Here is a 16,171-nt window from a genome sequence, read left to right as displayed (position 1 = left end):
ATGTTCTTAATTTGGATTGAAATTCGAGTTTAATGAGTTTATAGGGAAATTTTTGTTTCCAGGCTGAGCAGGGAATATAAGTAGAATTCAGTGAACAATACCTTTAAGGGCGATTTTAAAATTTGCGCTGACCTGCATGAAGTCCTGAAGTTCTCTAGCTTCAGCCTCTGCCTCCTGGAGCTGTTGGATCAACGTCTTCTGAGCTGCCATCGATCTATTCAATTTATTTATCATTAGTATTATTTTTAAACATTTCAGTTTAGAAGAAAAGATCTGATAACTTTCCACATACTCTAATTATCTATACCATATTTCTTTACATCCTGATGTCATATTTAAATAAATAATGAATTCTGTGTAATCAACTAGCTTGAAGTATCCAAGGACATCAGGTTGCAAAGATATAAGGATTATAAGATCAGAGCTGAAAACTTTATAATCAGATATCCTTAAATCCCGATTACTTAATCGGAGTATCCAATGGACACACTTTTGATTTTCTTCTGAAACCGTTCTTTCTTGGATATAGAAGAGAAAAATCAAAAACCGGTTTTTCTAAATTAGAGAGTTCCTCCCATTTCTGTATATAATCTTAAATGGCGCGTAAAATTTCAAATTTATTGGCTTCACATACACGACTCTGATTGGTTGAATTTTATACGCTTTTCAGGATACAAGTACTACAAGATTAGATTAGTCTCGACATTATGAAAAGAGAGGATCTCGCATTAATCTCGATATCCACCATTCTAAAGTTTTCAGCTAAGGGCAGAAATAATTTTCAGTTTTTGACATGCGGATTTGTATAATCCCCTTTCGAGGATTTTCATGCTCAACATTCTATATAATAAAGCTCTTCGCTCATATACATATGTCCGCTATAGCTGGCCTAACGGCTGAACATTTATATTATATATTTCGAATGTTACTAGTGCCTGATCTAACCTGTCAAGTTCTCTGGATTGTCCCTGGATAGTTTGACCGGCAGCTGTCAGCTCCTCCTGGAGTTCACTTTCAGTACTTTCCCGTCTTTCTAGCTCAACCTATAGACGGTACAGTACACAATATATCTATTACTTACATTACAGAACATCAAGTAATATGTCTTGTAACTAAATGGTCCAGTGCGTTACGACGGAGTAAAAATAATTGTAATGCATGCATAACGCATATTGGGCTCAGTCCCAATATAAGATTTTTGTACCACCGCCTCAACCCCCTCTTAATTTTGTATGTATCAACATATCTAATTGATTTGTACATGCCCTAGATTTCAACTAATTTCAACAAAGCCTATCCTAGGAAATTACTGCATTTTGTTCAGTACAATAAATCTTTGTAAAGAACATAACAGTTAAGGACAGTATAATCCAGAATGCTGTAGTACAGTACAGTACAGTACAGTACAGTACAGTAAAAATTAAGTAAAGTACGGGTTTGAACGTTGCATTACAGTTTATTAGAGCAGTGCAGTACAGTTCAGCAGAGTACTGCGCAGTACAGCACAGAAAAGTGCAGTACAGCACAATACACTACAGATATAAGTGCAGATATTAAAATACCAAAAAAAAGATTTGCAAATAAGAAAAAACTTCTATATTTCTTATATGCTGTATTCAGTTTTGTGTCATTTAACTAACCTGAAGTTGGTTTAGGGTTTGATCTCTTGTCTCTAGTTCCTTCTCTACACTATCCATCCCAGCCATGATACCCCGTACACGTTCATGGTTCCTCTCCAGGTCCTGCTGTATACTCAACCTAGATATTAAAGAGACTGTAAGCGTAATTTAAATGACCCTCCATGCAAAGATGGCAATGCCCGATTTACAACGAAACCCTTAAAAGCTTTATCTAATCATTGAACTAGATATCAATGTTTATAACTTTGAAAAATAACTATTTTCAAATGGGGTTTCTCAACACTCTACAGTGAACATTGAACAAAAGTGACTTCGGATATTGCCATCTTTTCAAAAATGTCCATTCAAAATATCGCTTTCCTCTGAGTAAACCTTAAAGAAAGGTCAACAAATTCCTTCTTAAATCGAAAAAATATTTTTGCTAAATTACTATATTTATTTTTATTGACCTGCATGTTTGTTCTTCTTCTAATTTAACTCTAACATTCTTCAATTCCTTCTTTAGTAACTCATTCTCTGTAGATTGAGCCTTCAATCGTTCAATCTAAACAAATATAAAATTCAAAAATTTATTGTAAACTTCCAGCTTTGAGCAAATGTGCTAAAAAGATTAGGTTCCAGATATTTTCTATAAAAAGCAGGGTGTTATTTTTGTATATGTTTTATACGTATGTACGTCACATAACTTAATAATATTTTTTACTGGTTCTACCTCTCTCTGGAGTTTCATGTTCTCCAGGGTTAGCTGTCTGTTCTTCCGGTCATCTGCTGGTTCAGTACTTGTCTCTACCTGGAGTAACAGTTCGAGATAAATAATAATATAAAAATGAACTTTTTACTTTGTCACATCTTAATTTAAGACCGTTTTGCCTATTCATAGAATCAGTCTCAAAGGAGTCCTGTGAAGTAAAAACGTGATTATCCATTAATAGGGTGGCATGCTCAATTCACAACGGTACCCTTCAAAGCTGGTTTCTTTATACAATTTTGCGGATTACAACTATCAAGTATTTAATTGCAATTACCAAAAAGAATAAAAAAAAATAATTAAAATAAAAACAGAAATTAGAAAAGTTAGAAAAAAAATAAAATAAATCTTACATGCGTAGTTACAGGGTCGGTATCTTCTCCCAACAATTCGGGTAGCCAAACCTTACAAGCAATCTTAGTTTCAAGCAATCTTAGTTTCAAGCAATCTTAGTTTCAAGCAATCTTAGTTTCAAGCAATCTTAGTTTCAAGCAAGCTTTATTTCAAGCAATCTTAGTTTCAAGCAATCTTAGTTTCAAGCAATCTTTATTTCAAGCAATCTTAGTTTCAAGCAAGCTTTATTTCAAGCAATCTTAGTTTCAAGCATTTTTATTTTTAAGCAATCTTAGTTTCAAGCAAACTTAAATTCAAGCAATCTTAGTTTCAAGCAATTTTAGTTTCAAACAACCTTTAATTTAATCTTAATCAAAACCGTAAAAATCATATGAAGTTAGAAATGGTCTTAAAAAGACGATAACAGCTGTTTTTTTCCCTTCATATTATCAACTTTTTAGATGTTAACGTTTTTTTTCTTAAATTACCTCTATCCGTTAAATCGAGTTTACAACCCGTACAGGGTTACCCGTACGGGTAACCCTGTAGACTTTAGAGACGACTGTACGGAATTTATAACGTCTATTTTTTCATATTCATGATTTTCTGCAATTGTTAACTTGTTTCTTTCTTTTCCAAATCATTTAATCAACCATTAAAAATAAACTTTAATTTAACCTTAGAATTTTCATATTTTAATAGATTCATGCCATCTGTATAGTCTCATTCTTTGTGGGTACCACTGTAGTTAAAAATTGAACCAACCCCCCCTCCTAACTGTGAAACTTATTGTTTGTATTCCATTATTTGTGAATAATTCTAAAGAAAAGAAAATATAACAGAAAGTAATAAAACATAACGAAGATAAGGTTTTGTCCTTAAACATTTAAATTTTTTTTTGATCAAGCACAGAAAAAAAGGGATTTGTTTAACACTGATAACTGTATACCTGGAAGTGAACAACCCCAGTAGATGATTGGATTTTATCTTCTCCGTCCATATCTAACCCTGAATAATATTTTTAAAAGGGGGCAGGATTGATGGTTATCCTTTAACATTTGATTCAATGAGGAACGAATATAAAAAAAATAGAGGAAAAAATGTCAAATATTTATCTCAATGTTTAATATCTATTACGAAATGGAATCAATGAAGGACAAAGAAATGATAATATAAAATATTGGTTCTCTGTTAATTATTTTTTTAATTGCATCTCACTTAATGTTTGATTAATTCCAGGGGTGTATTTTTTCCTAAAAAAATCTTTGGAGGGAATATCAGTTGGGAGGAAAAATATATTTTTTTTAAATATGATTTTTCGAGAAAATATGATTTTTCTAGAAAATATAAATATAATTTTGTCATGATCTAACCTGCATCTAGAGTAAGCTGAGTTTGAACTGTCCTCGACTTCTTGACAATCCTAGCTCCGCCCCGTGAGGCGGAGATAGAGCGGCGGATACCCACCCTCTCTAGATGTGCTCCAGTAGCACTCCTCTCCGCCAATCCTAGTAAACAAACTTTAATTTAGAATTCAAATCGATCAGATCTAAATGTAATATTTACAGTTTCTATTTGTTTGTTTGTGTCCAATTAGATTAAAAATGTTTATTACCATTAATATTTTCTCTTCTGTGAAATATAAAGTGTTCTTATTTTAAAAATACAAAGAGAAGCTAAAAAGCTATAAAATAGATTGTTAAATAATATTGGTACAATGGAACAAAGGATTTTAATAAATGATCCAAAGGGAACACACCATGCACTTAGAAAGGTATTTATCAAAGGTGTCCATTGTAAAGTAGCAATTAACAAACCAAAACATCTAATTTGGTTGAATTTTTGATTCATCTTAGGTTAGTAGTGTTAGTTTAAATAAAGAAACAAATATGTTATTCTAGTTTATGTATGCTTTAAACGGCCATAAATTAAACGTATAAAATATAGTTTGGATAACATATAGATTTAAAAGGAATTGAAACAACCATTATGTCATGTATTTCTATTTTTTTCCAGTTATATGCCTTACACAGGGGTCCAGATAATTCCATTTCTGATCCCAAATGGGATTAGGGTTGAAAGTACATTTAGGGCCAGGAAAGTACACTTTCTGTGTCATTGTGAACTTTGGCAAGTTTGTTTGTGTACGTTGGCCTATGTTGTTTTGCTCAATATCAGTGTTTTCCCTTCAACAAGTAAATTTTTTTACCGATTTTGATGATTTCAACGTTTCTGAGTTCAGTGTCTCAATACGGATCTTTAAATTTTGTCTTGTGTTAAAATTTTTTTTTGGCGCAAGGCAATTTTAATATGCATAACAGTTTATTCCTATTCCGAGTGAAAAAAGTGCAATTAAAAAATCGACCCCACACCCTGATGTTCAGGGTCGTAACCGGAGGAAGGCGGGTGCAACGTAAGAAAGACTGAATGAAAGATCAAATTTAAAGTAAAATAAGGACATGTTTACTGTGTAAGTTGGCTCTGTCCCTCTAACCCTGTATGCCACATTATAAAAACTTCCAGTTATATGCCTTACACAGGGGTCCAGATAATTCCATTTCTGATCCCAAATGGGATTAGGGTTGAAAGTACATTTCTGTGTCATTGTGAACTTTGGCAAGTTTGTTTGTGTACGTGTAGTACACTTCAAAAATGTGTGCTGCATTTGTGTGTTAGAAGATATAAATATTAGTATTTAAAATAAGAGATAATTATGATATACAGAAAAATAAACACTCCCTTGCAGTAAACATTTTTCAGAATGGAATTTTTCTACAACTTGACATAATACTTCCAACTGTTTACAACAACAATATGGGTTAGTTTCTGCCCCTACATTTGGGATCGTATTAGATGGAATTATATGGTCCCCTGGCCTTATAATATTAAGTGTACTGGGTTTTGTCTAAATAATTGAGACAAGACCTAGGTCCAGAACTCAGGTTGGGAACTATATGGTACCATGGCCTTATAATATTAATTGTACTGGGTTTTGTCTAAATAATTGACAAGACCTAGGTCCAGAACCCAGGTTGCGAACTATATGGTCCCCTGGCCTTATAATATTAATTGTACTGGGTTTTGTCTAAATAATTGACCAGACCTAGGTCCAGAACCCAGGTTGCGAACTCAATTTAAATATTATTTTTTTTTGAACAGAAAAACAGAGGCTTTGTTTTTAAAGATTCATAAAAAAGATCCCGATCCATTCTAAAAAATTTCTGGAAAAATAAAAATTAGCATTGATTTGGCGCTCTGGTCGTGGTCAAACATTTCTAATATGATGAAGAAAAATATTTCTCTGGGTGGAATAATTGTATAAAAAAAGTTAAACCCCTGAACATGAGAACGGATCTTGATACATTCTTGATCCATTCTACTCCGGGAGACAGCATGGATCCGGCTATAACAGGTTAAATCCCAAAGCTCTGATTAGATAGGAAGCAAAGGATCACACCATTAAACCTCGTAGATGAAAACTAGATCCAAGACGTTTAGGTCCAGCCCTGGTACACTTCTCACAACGTAGTCCTCGCCCAACTTACAATTAGGATTTTTGCTTTAAAAATATTTTTTTTTCATCTCTTGATTATACATTGCTGAGATGTATCAGGCGTGTAAAATGAAAAAAATGGAAAACATAAAAATTGGATATCAAAAGGCAAGTTTTGTTCATTCTTTTTATTACCACCCCTCAACCCCAAAAAAACTTTGATTTTCAACTGAAAACCACTAACTTTAAGCGCAGGAAAGTAATTTTATTAATACCTTGGTTAGCTGAGGTTGGATCTGTTTCAACCGCTTTCTTTGTTCGTCTACAAACAGATATAATAGATAGAATAGATAGAATAGATAGAATAGATAGAATAGATAGAATAGATATGATGATAAACAATACAAATCTATCAATGATTCATAAACTTTATTGTAAATAAGATTAACAATGTGAAAGACGGAACAATGGTGTTGTGAATCTCGAGATCAAACATTGTTTAGTTAAGTTCAGTTTATGAACTCCTACTGTTCTATGAGTTACAGTGGTTAACATAATAAATTGCATTAGAAGTTTCTTTATTCTTCTGTTAGTAAATTAAGGCAGATTTAATGCATGTACGCACTAATAATATAAAGTATGATTAATATAAAATATTGGTTCTCTGTTAATTATTTTTTTAATTGCATCTCACTTAATGTTTGATTAATTCCAGGGGTGTATTTTTTCCTAAAAAAATCATTTTCCCCCCATTTATTCGTTTATTTTCCACGTGGACGTTATGTATGGTTGCGCGGAGCGGTAAATTATTTTTTTCCCCAATTAATTTAAGACACCCATTTAAAATTCTTAAATTTTGAATAAAAAATACACCCATTTTAAATTCTTTTCACTGATCCTTAAGTTCAAAGTGCCCACATTGGATGTCGAGATCAAGCATTTAAGATTAACGATATTTTACACAAAGTTCCAATCTCCAAGTTAAAAAAAGATAATAATAAAATATACAAAGCATTAAAAATATGTTATATGTAAACTAGAAGAATAAGAATTTAGTAAAAACAACTAGCTGGTCTTGACCAGGAGAAAGAAAACTTAAAAAAGGACTGTAGAGTGTAGACGTAAGTTCAAATGAGCCTAAGAAGAGTTTCGTATCCGATTCACAATGGCATTCTTAAGACTTCTAAATTCATTACGAAGGCTATTTACAGTTAGGACTCTAGGTGTTTATACTTTAAAGATGATCCGAAGAAAACATTCAAAATTGTACATTTTAAAGTCTATTTACAAAATAAAAAACATTTATTTTCCCCGTCCAGCGATAACCCCTGAAAAGGTTACGCTAAGTATTGAAATAAGAGTTATTTGAAATAACGTTGAGAATCCCTTTAAACATATTTGTAAAGGGAACATACCTGAGTGAGCTGGTATAGAGATTATTTCTATCTCTAGAATTGGCGACTGCTTTCTCTGGTTCCTAGAACAGAAACAAATCTATTTTGGAAAATCAGATTTTGAGACGGATAATGTGGATGATATCATCAGTATGATTAATGTGCTTCTGTGAATAAGGTGTGACGCAAATCCATTTTAAGACGTCAGTTGCGGAAAGTAACGGGTGGGTCAAGCTAAACAAGATGTATTGCAAAGTAAAGTTTGTAACATAAAATTCGATGTAAAACCGAAACTTATGAGATTAGGCGCATTATTATTATTATTATTAAAGGACAACCCATCATTCAATGAAATAGGGGTCGGCGCTCCTAGCCGCCGAAACGTATATTTTTAAAATCTTAGAAAAAGATTTAAGTTATACTTAACGCAGGAAGATAATGATCCTGACTTAATCACATTGAAATCATCTTAAAAAATCAAGTTACATGCATTCAAAAGTTCTTATCTCAGGATCAGGATTAAGCTGTGAATAAAGATGAAGATCAACCACATTTTTTTAATTAAAAATAATAAAGTACTTCCACGCAAGTAGAAATACTAGATAACTAACCTTGAAAGATTTACTCCTAACTGCTGGATTACTGACTCCTGGTTTAGTCTCTAACCTACTCCTTCTCCGATCCTCAGGAGCTCCTGGAGCTTTAAACTCTTCATCCTTCTTCACTTTACTCCCGATAGAGAACCTGATCATACATAAAAAAATTATTATATTATTCAAATCTATTTAGTTCAAAACATACATTTTTTCATTCATAGTACTGAGACTGATAATATATCTATATTGCACATTTTGAAAAGATATTTTAATAAAAAATTTCAAATTTTTAAATCGGAAGCTCTGCAGTCTGCACTCATGTATAAAAATGAAAAACTGTGATAGCAGCGCGATATTTACGTTTAAACATTATCTTAAAACAAAACTTAGATAAAATTCAAAGCATAAGATTAAACACGTCTTTTCTGAAATCCTGAAACCAAATTTTTTACTAAAATTTATTTAACAAGAAAAATCCCCCCAAAAAAACAGTTTTTATTAAATAACTAAAACACAAAAAAATGAAATCCTATGCTTTACACTTAGGGAAAAAATTGAGGTGAAAAGAGGCAAAAATACAACGAAAACGCAAAAAATAATAATAAAAAACCACGAATAAATTAACGAAAACAAAAATAATCCAATACTCGAAGATTTTAAAACCAAAATATTTCAAATTTATTTACGAAAAAAAATTAATACATCTGCAATGTTATATCCCATACAAACTGATTTCTTCTATTTCAAATCAAATCAAATCAAATCAAATCAAATCAAATCAAATCAAATCAAATCAAATCAAATCAAATCAAATCAAATCAAATCAAATCAAATCAGAGTTTAAGAAATGTCCTACACCCACACGCCAAAGTGACTATACTAAATCAATAATGAATCAATAAAAGAAGAGACGTTTAACTTGCTTGAATCCGAATAATTTTAAAACTATTCTGTACATAAATGAAATGCAAAAGCATAAATTCAAAACATTTAAAATGTTATTGAGCTGAAGAGAAAGATATAGTTGTAGAATTGATGATTATTGAACAACGATGAACCAATTTTGCATGAACCAATGAAACTGGAGTAGGATAAAAACTGTGATCATATAAACATTGTGAAATCTTTAAAAACCTTAATGCACAATCCTTCATCATAAGACATAAGACAAATTTAGGCTGGCTCTTCGAAATTGGTCACAAAATAGGTATTGAATCTATTTTATGTCCCTACTTCTTGTCACCGTAAACTACAACAGTGTAGCCCAGTGTTAAGCGGCTACAAAAGCAGTCCACCAGCTTCATTATGCCCTCATAATGCCTGGCTGGCGTTTTTTTTTAAAAATCGGATAAACATTAATATTTGTTCCATGACTACTGGAAATGAATATGTGATTAATGCCACCCTGTATGTTTGCAACATATAAAACATCAGCCCTTAAACCTATAAACTGTTTTTAAGAAATAAATATTTCAATTGAAAAATATACTCCTGAGAAACAAGAGACGAAGATTAAAGAGAAAATCTAAACTTAAACCTTGACATTTTCCGGAGAGTTGTTTTCAACATGGATCCTGTTCCTGTTGGTTTTACAGAAACAGCGGAACCATTCTGCTAATTATTTATATTTTCTTTCCGATTTTAAAACCGCAATTTGGTTGTTTGTAACAGATACGTCAAAACTGCAGAACCGATCGGGCCATAACTTTTTGTGGGAGCTCACATGATCCCAGGGAAGGTTTATGGATGGTTAGAAATGAAAAAAATTGCACTAAATTTTCAAAATCCACGAAAAAAGCGAATATAGCAACAATTAAAAGTTAAGGCTGGGCGCGAGAAAGCTTAGTTATATAAAAATTATTAAATTTTTTTTTATTGGTGAGAGTTTAAATGTTGTAAACAAAAATAAAATCTTGTTAAAATTAATGAGATAGAATAAATAAGTAAATTATTAAAGGGACTGTAAAATAAATCATTAAAGAGACTGTAAAACTAAATCATTAAAGGGACTGTAAACTAAATCATTAAAGGGGCTGTAAACTAAATCAATATAGGGCTGTAAACTAAATCATGAAGGGGACTGTAAACTAAATCATTAAAGGGACTGTAAACTAAATCATTAAAGGGACTGTAAACTAAATTATTAAAGGGACTGTAAACTAAATCAATAAAGGGCTGTAAACTAAATCATGAAGGGGACTGTAAACTAAATCATTAAAGGGACTGTAAACTAAATCATTATAGGGACTGTAAACTAACTCATTAAAGGGACTGTAAACTAACTAATTAAAGAGACTGTAAACTAAATCATTAAAGGGACTGTAAACTAAATTATTAAAGGGACTGTAAACTAAATCAATAAAGGGCTGTAAACTAAATCATGAAGGGGACTGTAAACTAAATCTCAAGTTAAGCCTTTATAAGAATATCAATGAGGAAGACGTCGCCGTCGTGTAATGTGTAAAAATCATCATTTTGCAGATTGAAAAACAATGATATCGCATTAATTCTTGATACCATTGTGAATGAGATACGACACTCCATATATATAGGGTTAAATTAAAATTACTTAATTACTGTAATTTAAGTCTGAATCTTATTTGAATACAAAAATATAAATAATTTCCTGAGTTGGTTCTACTACAGACAAACCATCTTTCCCTCTCACACTTGTTGTCATAACATCAGATTTAGGCCGAGTAACCTCAGGTTTAGACCTAGCCGTAGGTTCAGCTTTAGCTCTACTACTCGTCATCAGATCGTTCTTAGATCTACTCACGGTCATAGGATCGTTCTTGTGTTTCCCCGCGTTAATATTTTCTGCTGTTTTAGCTCGTGTACTGGCGGTTTGTCCATGATGAAGTCGGTTCACAAGACTATTCAAACTAAATTAAACATCAACGATTAAAGCTGTACTAAAGCTGTACTAAATCTGTACTAAAGGGACTGAGCTTGTAAGTTTCGTGAACTTCCATTTAAAGAGAGGCAAGCCGTACTCACAACGGTACCCTTACAGTTTTCGTCTGATCAAGAATGTGGAAGATATCATCGTTTTTATATCTAGAAATTGTTTAATTCTGAAAATTTTCCCAGTTTGTCTATAGGTTCCGTTGTGAATAACACGTAACACTCTTCTTTAAATTGAGGCACTGGGCGTTTGTCCAATAGGAAGTCAAACTTAATAAGAAATATTTTTACCAGTGCAGTGTTTAGGATTCATTATATTTTGAAGTGAGACAACGCTAATCAACAACGAAAACTTTTAATTTGAAGTGCTTTATCTTGACAAAAAAACAAATAGAACGCGTAATTAACTTGTTCAATAGAAATACAGAATAAGATACTGAATGAAAAATTGTGGAAACAAACCTATCCATCTTTCTTAAGCTAAATAAAAAATTCAAGTTGAATTACTTGTACTCATTTTCATCATTTTTATTATCAAATTTATAATTAGAAAAGGTTGTTCCAATTTTCATTTTTAAAAGAGTAAACTTTTGTTGTTGAATAAAATGATTGTATGAATGAGCGTACCTTGAATTACTGTTGGCTGATGTCTCAGATATTTCCGAGGTTTCACTCCCAGCCTCACTTCCAGTCTAAACCATACAGAAGGAATTAGTTCCGGATACTGTAGGGGTCGGTATATACTTTCTTGAAAAATCATCCCTGCCTTGAACATCACTTTTCCCCAGATATTTTGTATATAAATTAAAAAATATATGATTTTTAGGTTACACTAAAAAATAACAAAAAGAGTGAAAACCTAATGTCAAGTTTAATTTTCAAAAATTCATATTGTACTGATTTACAGTGCTGTGTATCAAAAATGAAGTCGTGATTTTTATTAAAAAAAGATGCAAAAACTTTTGTTGACATGATCTTGTGGGTATAAACATCTTTTAACAAGTTTTAAAAGGAGTACAAGCCAAACATCCAACTGGATCCTAACCACCTGTTTAAAAAAAATAATTAAAAATGTTAATTTTTTTGTTTTCTGGAATCTTTTAGATTTAATAACTATTCTTTATAATTTTAGTATATTTTTATTAATTATTTTAAATTGTGAGTATTATTATTAGTGCATTTTACAATGCACATTGCATAATGCGCATGCACAGTGATTAAAACGAGCATACACTCATTCATTATCAAAAAATAAAAATCGTTCAATCTTGTTTAGAGTATCAATAGAAAATCAACGATGATACCACCAATTATCTTTGTATCTTTAACCCAATTTTATTCTTTAATTATAAAATTTATAATTTTTGAAAAATCTTAAGATATTTGAGGAGATATTAATTTTTCATAAATTACACCCTCCTCCACCCAGATCTCCGCAGAAGTTAAGTATGTGTGTGGGAAGGGGGTATAATTCTTACAATTTTACACCCCTACTCCCCTTTCCAAGATTATTTTTAAATATAAACCCCTGGCTAACAGTTCTACATTGTAAAAAGAAAAGGAAAAATCACTTAACTCTACCTTTGATAGATATCGTTCTAGTCTGTTCTCCAATTTCCTGAGATCTTCTGTTAAACTTATACTCGGAGAATTCTTCCTACTCGGTATCCTTGAGGGTGGAGATACTTTTACATCCTTCTCCTCACCCTGTAGAGAACCCGGGACAGGTCGGAGTGGGGATACTTTTACATCCTTCTCCTCACCCTGTAGAGAACCCGGGGCAGGTCGGAGTGGGGATACTTTTACATCCTTCTTCTCGCCCTGTAGAGAACCCGGGACAAGTCGGAGAGGAGATACTTTTACATCCTTATCCTCACCCTGTAGAGAACCCGGGGCAGGTTGGAGAGGAGATACTTTTACATCCTTATCCTCACCCTGTAGAGAACCCGGGTCAGGTCGGAGAGGAGATACTTTTACATCCTTCTCCTCACCCTGTAGAGAACCCGGGGCAGGTCGGAGAGGTGATACTTTTACATCCTTATCCTCACCCTGTAGAGAACCCGGGGCAGGTCGGAGAGGAGATACTACTCGTTGTCGGCTTGGAGGATGAGGCGGAGACAGGTTCAAACTTTTAACCGGGCTAACTATAGAATTTGGTTTAATGACGAATGCTTGAGAGTTGGTTTCAGCTCCGGTATCGTTTTCGGAAGGTAATGATAATGTTTCTGAGTTGGGGGTTGAAACTAGGTGCATAGTTTCAGAACTTGGGGTAGAAACTACATCTACTGAACTAGACTGTGCATCTTCTGAATTGGGCTGTTTAGTTTCTAAACTTGAATTTGTATCTACTGAACTGTGCTGTACATCTACTAAACTGGGGTTTGTTTTTACTGAATCTAACTGTGCATCAACCGAACTGAGTGTTCTTTCTACTGAACTTGACTGTGCATCAAATGAACTGGGCTGTGCATTATCTAAACTAGATTGTGCGTCAAAAGAATTTTGCTGTACAACTTCAGAATTGAACTGCAAATCTCCCAACAGAACCGGTTTAACAAGCTCTACATTAGGTTGCGTATTTTCTGAGCTTAAATCTTCCATCTCTGAACTTATTATCTGCTCAGAGGATGATGTTTTTTGAAATTGTTCCATTTTTGATGAACTTTGATCTGAAACTGACATGGCCACTGTTCTTGGATTCATCAGAACAGTAGAACTTCTCTGAATAAAAAAAGACTATAAAATAATTTTAAAAGCTTAAGAAATGAGAAGATAACAGTAATAAGAGAGATAAAGAGAATTGTTTCACAATTTACCGCTAAAATGAAAACCACAAAATATGAGTAAAGTTGTAAAGTTTATATTTAAATACCTGATTGTCAGATTCACAGTGGTGCCCATAAAAAGCTTTGTCTGACGAAGAAATTCATGTTAAACTCGTCAAAAATTCATTGCTTTAAATTGTGGTTTCTTTACTGAAGTGACACATTTCTACTGCAGATCAAATTGTCACTTTTAAGGCTAGAAAAAATATTATTAATCAGATCAATGTTTAAAGGGTACCATTGTGAATCGACCATACCCCTCTTTTTAAATGACAGGCAAGTAGAAATAGCAACTTTTTATTGAGCAAATTTTAGAGATTGAAACGTACCTTTGGAAGACTTAAATCAATAGGTGCACGAGGTGCACTGTTCATTTCCTTAACTTGAAACCCCGCCTCTAAGCATTCCTGATTGCATTTAAATTCTTCTTCCAGATATTTCTCCATTTCAAGTTCAATCGAAGTTTTTCTTTTCTCTTCATCTCCCTCCATATCGTCTGAAAATGAATTAAAATCAATTTTAAATTATTCGAATATAAATTGTAATTAGCGCTCCATTTCTGCATTGTAAATAACCATCTAACCAGTTATTAAAAACCAATAATACTTTGAATTTGATGAAAATATGGATTATCTCAGCCTTAATAACGGTAATTTATCACATTTAAACATTTCTACTCTGTTCGCTGTAGAAGGATTTGCTTTCTATTCTACGCTGAATTCTCCGAAAATAAATTCAATAATTGAAATCAGCTGTTTTGGTTTAACTCAACCGAATTTCGCGAAAACAGATACTCAAACGGTTTTGAATGTCGTCTTTTTTTCGACGTTCTTTAACGTTATTTTATATTTATAAAAAGAGCTGGCTTCCTTTTTTCGTTAGGTCAGAGACTGAGAGGGGATCATAATTAAAGTTTTATAAAAATTTGACAGAAGACATATCATAGATTTACATACACATACATCGAACGTCCATATAAGATTATCTCCAAGCTATTAACGCACCAAATTAATCACATAATGCTTTAAAAAGCCTAGCATTTTTATATTAGCCTTATTAAATTTTTCAAAATGATTCATTATTCTTACATTTTCTAATTATAGTCCCGAAAATCGTAATTTAGACGATTTAGACCTATTGACGCTTTCATGATGATGGGACACTTTATTTGGGGAGTCCGCCCCATGTATACTCCCCCTACACTCCACCGATGTAGCGTTAAACCCAGACCGGGCGTTATATTTGGTCCGGTGTAGCGTTACATCCGGACCGGGCGTTATATTTGGTCCGGTGTAGCGTTACACCCAGACCGGGCGTTATATTTGGTCCGGTGTAGCGTTACATCCGGACCGGGCGTTGTATTTGGTCCGGGTAGTGTTGCATGTGAAATCATGTACAAAATTGATAGGAGGGGAAGGGAGGGGGGTATGCGGCCATGAACCCCGCAATATCCTGTTCGAACCCAGGTAATTAGCAGAACCCTGTTCAAACCCCGTGGAAGCCTGTTCCAACCCCGCGGAACCCTGTTCGAACCCCGCGAAAGACTGTACAAAAAATAATCTTTTAATAATAATTGATTTTAAAAAGGAAAAAATTCGAAAATTTAAACGTGCGGGAATAGGTAACAAAATTCTTTTAGCTTTAAAATAAAAATCAATGCTTTAAATATGGTCAGGTTCAGGAGAAGCTGTTTGTACTCATCCTCAAGTTTGCAGGGGAGTTTTTTTTCGAATTTAGTTTTGAGAAAACTGAAGAAGTCAATCAAATAACTTTGGGTTTAAATGTTTTTTTTCGGATGCCACTAAAAATAAATAAAATTTAAATGATCGACATTCAATTGCCATGTTTATTTATTGCACCCTGTACAAATGTTATGCAAAGATAAAGAGCATATTGGAATGAGAATGTTTGCAGGCAATTAAGAATATGCGACTATGAACAGTAACAGACTGCTTTATATTCTAACTTTATACAGTGCGAATCTTCGGATCCTGATCAGGGGGGAAAATATCAACCACAACCAGCAAACACGAATCATAATTGTTAACTGATAAAAGATTATCAAAAACTTCCAATCTCTGATTGGTTCACTGCGTTTCAGCAAAAAAATAAACGGAAAAAGAATGATTGTACATTTTTCATTTCTTAAATAAAATAGTTTATCAGTACTGCCTCCAAACTGCATTACCTTGTATTATCTACTTTTTCCATTTACACTTTTATTATGCAGAGTGT

The 16,171-nt window shown here is 33.0% G+C and overlaps 1 protein-coding gene across 3 annotated transcripts; it reads right to left on the bottom strand.

Annotated features, from left to right (window-relative positions):
* Positions 1 to 72: 72 nt before the first annotated feature.
* On the bottom strand, positions 73 to 14,428 carry LOC111702723 (microtubule-associated protein 4). Of its 3 annotated transcripts, none has more exons than XM_023474494.1 (17): positions 14,266 to 14,428; positions 12,693 to 13,832; positions 11,739 to 11,803; positions 10,831 to 11,089; positions 9,742 to 9,818; positions 8,220 to 8,352; positions 7,630 to 7,691; positions 6,490 to 6,536; positions 6,187 to 6,261; positions 4,095 to 4,229; positions 3,671 to 3,729; positions 2,742 to 2,792; positions 2,353 to 2,430; positions 2,090 to 2,184; positions 1,641 to 1,758; positions 946 to 1,043; positions 73 to 214 (listed from the first exon to the last, which is right to left on the bottom strand). In XM_023474494.1, the coding sequence occupies exons 1-17, from the start codon at positions 14,425 to 14,427 to the stop codon at positions 88 to 90; spliced, it is 2,781 nt and encodes a 926-aa protein (XP_023330262.1). In that variant the 5' UTR covers position 14,428; the 3' UTR covers positions 73 to 87. The 3 variants fall into 3 exon arrangements, with proteins under 3 accessions (XP_023330262.1, XP_023330264.1, XP_023330265.1); XM_023474496.1 differs by having other exon boundaries at positions 9,742 to 9,815; XM_023474497.1 differs by lacking the exon at positions 6,187 to 6,261.
* Positions 14,429 to 16,171: the final 1,743 nt, after the last annotated feature.

This window comes from Eurytemora carolleeae, unplaced genomic scaffold (genome assembly GCF_000591075.1).
Source record: "Eurytemora carolleeae unplaced genomic scaffold, Eaff_2.0 scaffold462, whole genome shotgun sequence".
Taxonomy (NCBI): Eukaryota; Metazoa; Arthropoda; class Copepoda; order Calanoida; family Temoridae; genus Eurytemora; species Eurytemora carolleeae.
This window is presented reverse-complemented; position numbering and strand designations above follow the sequence as displayed.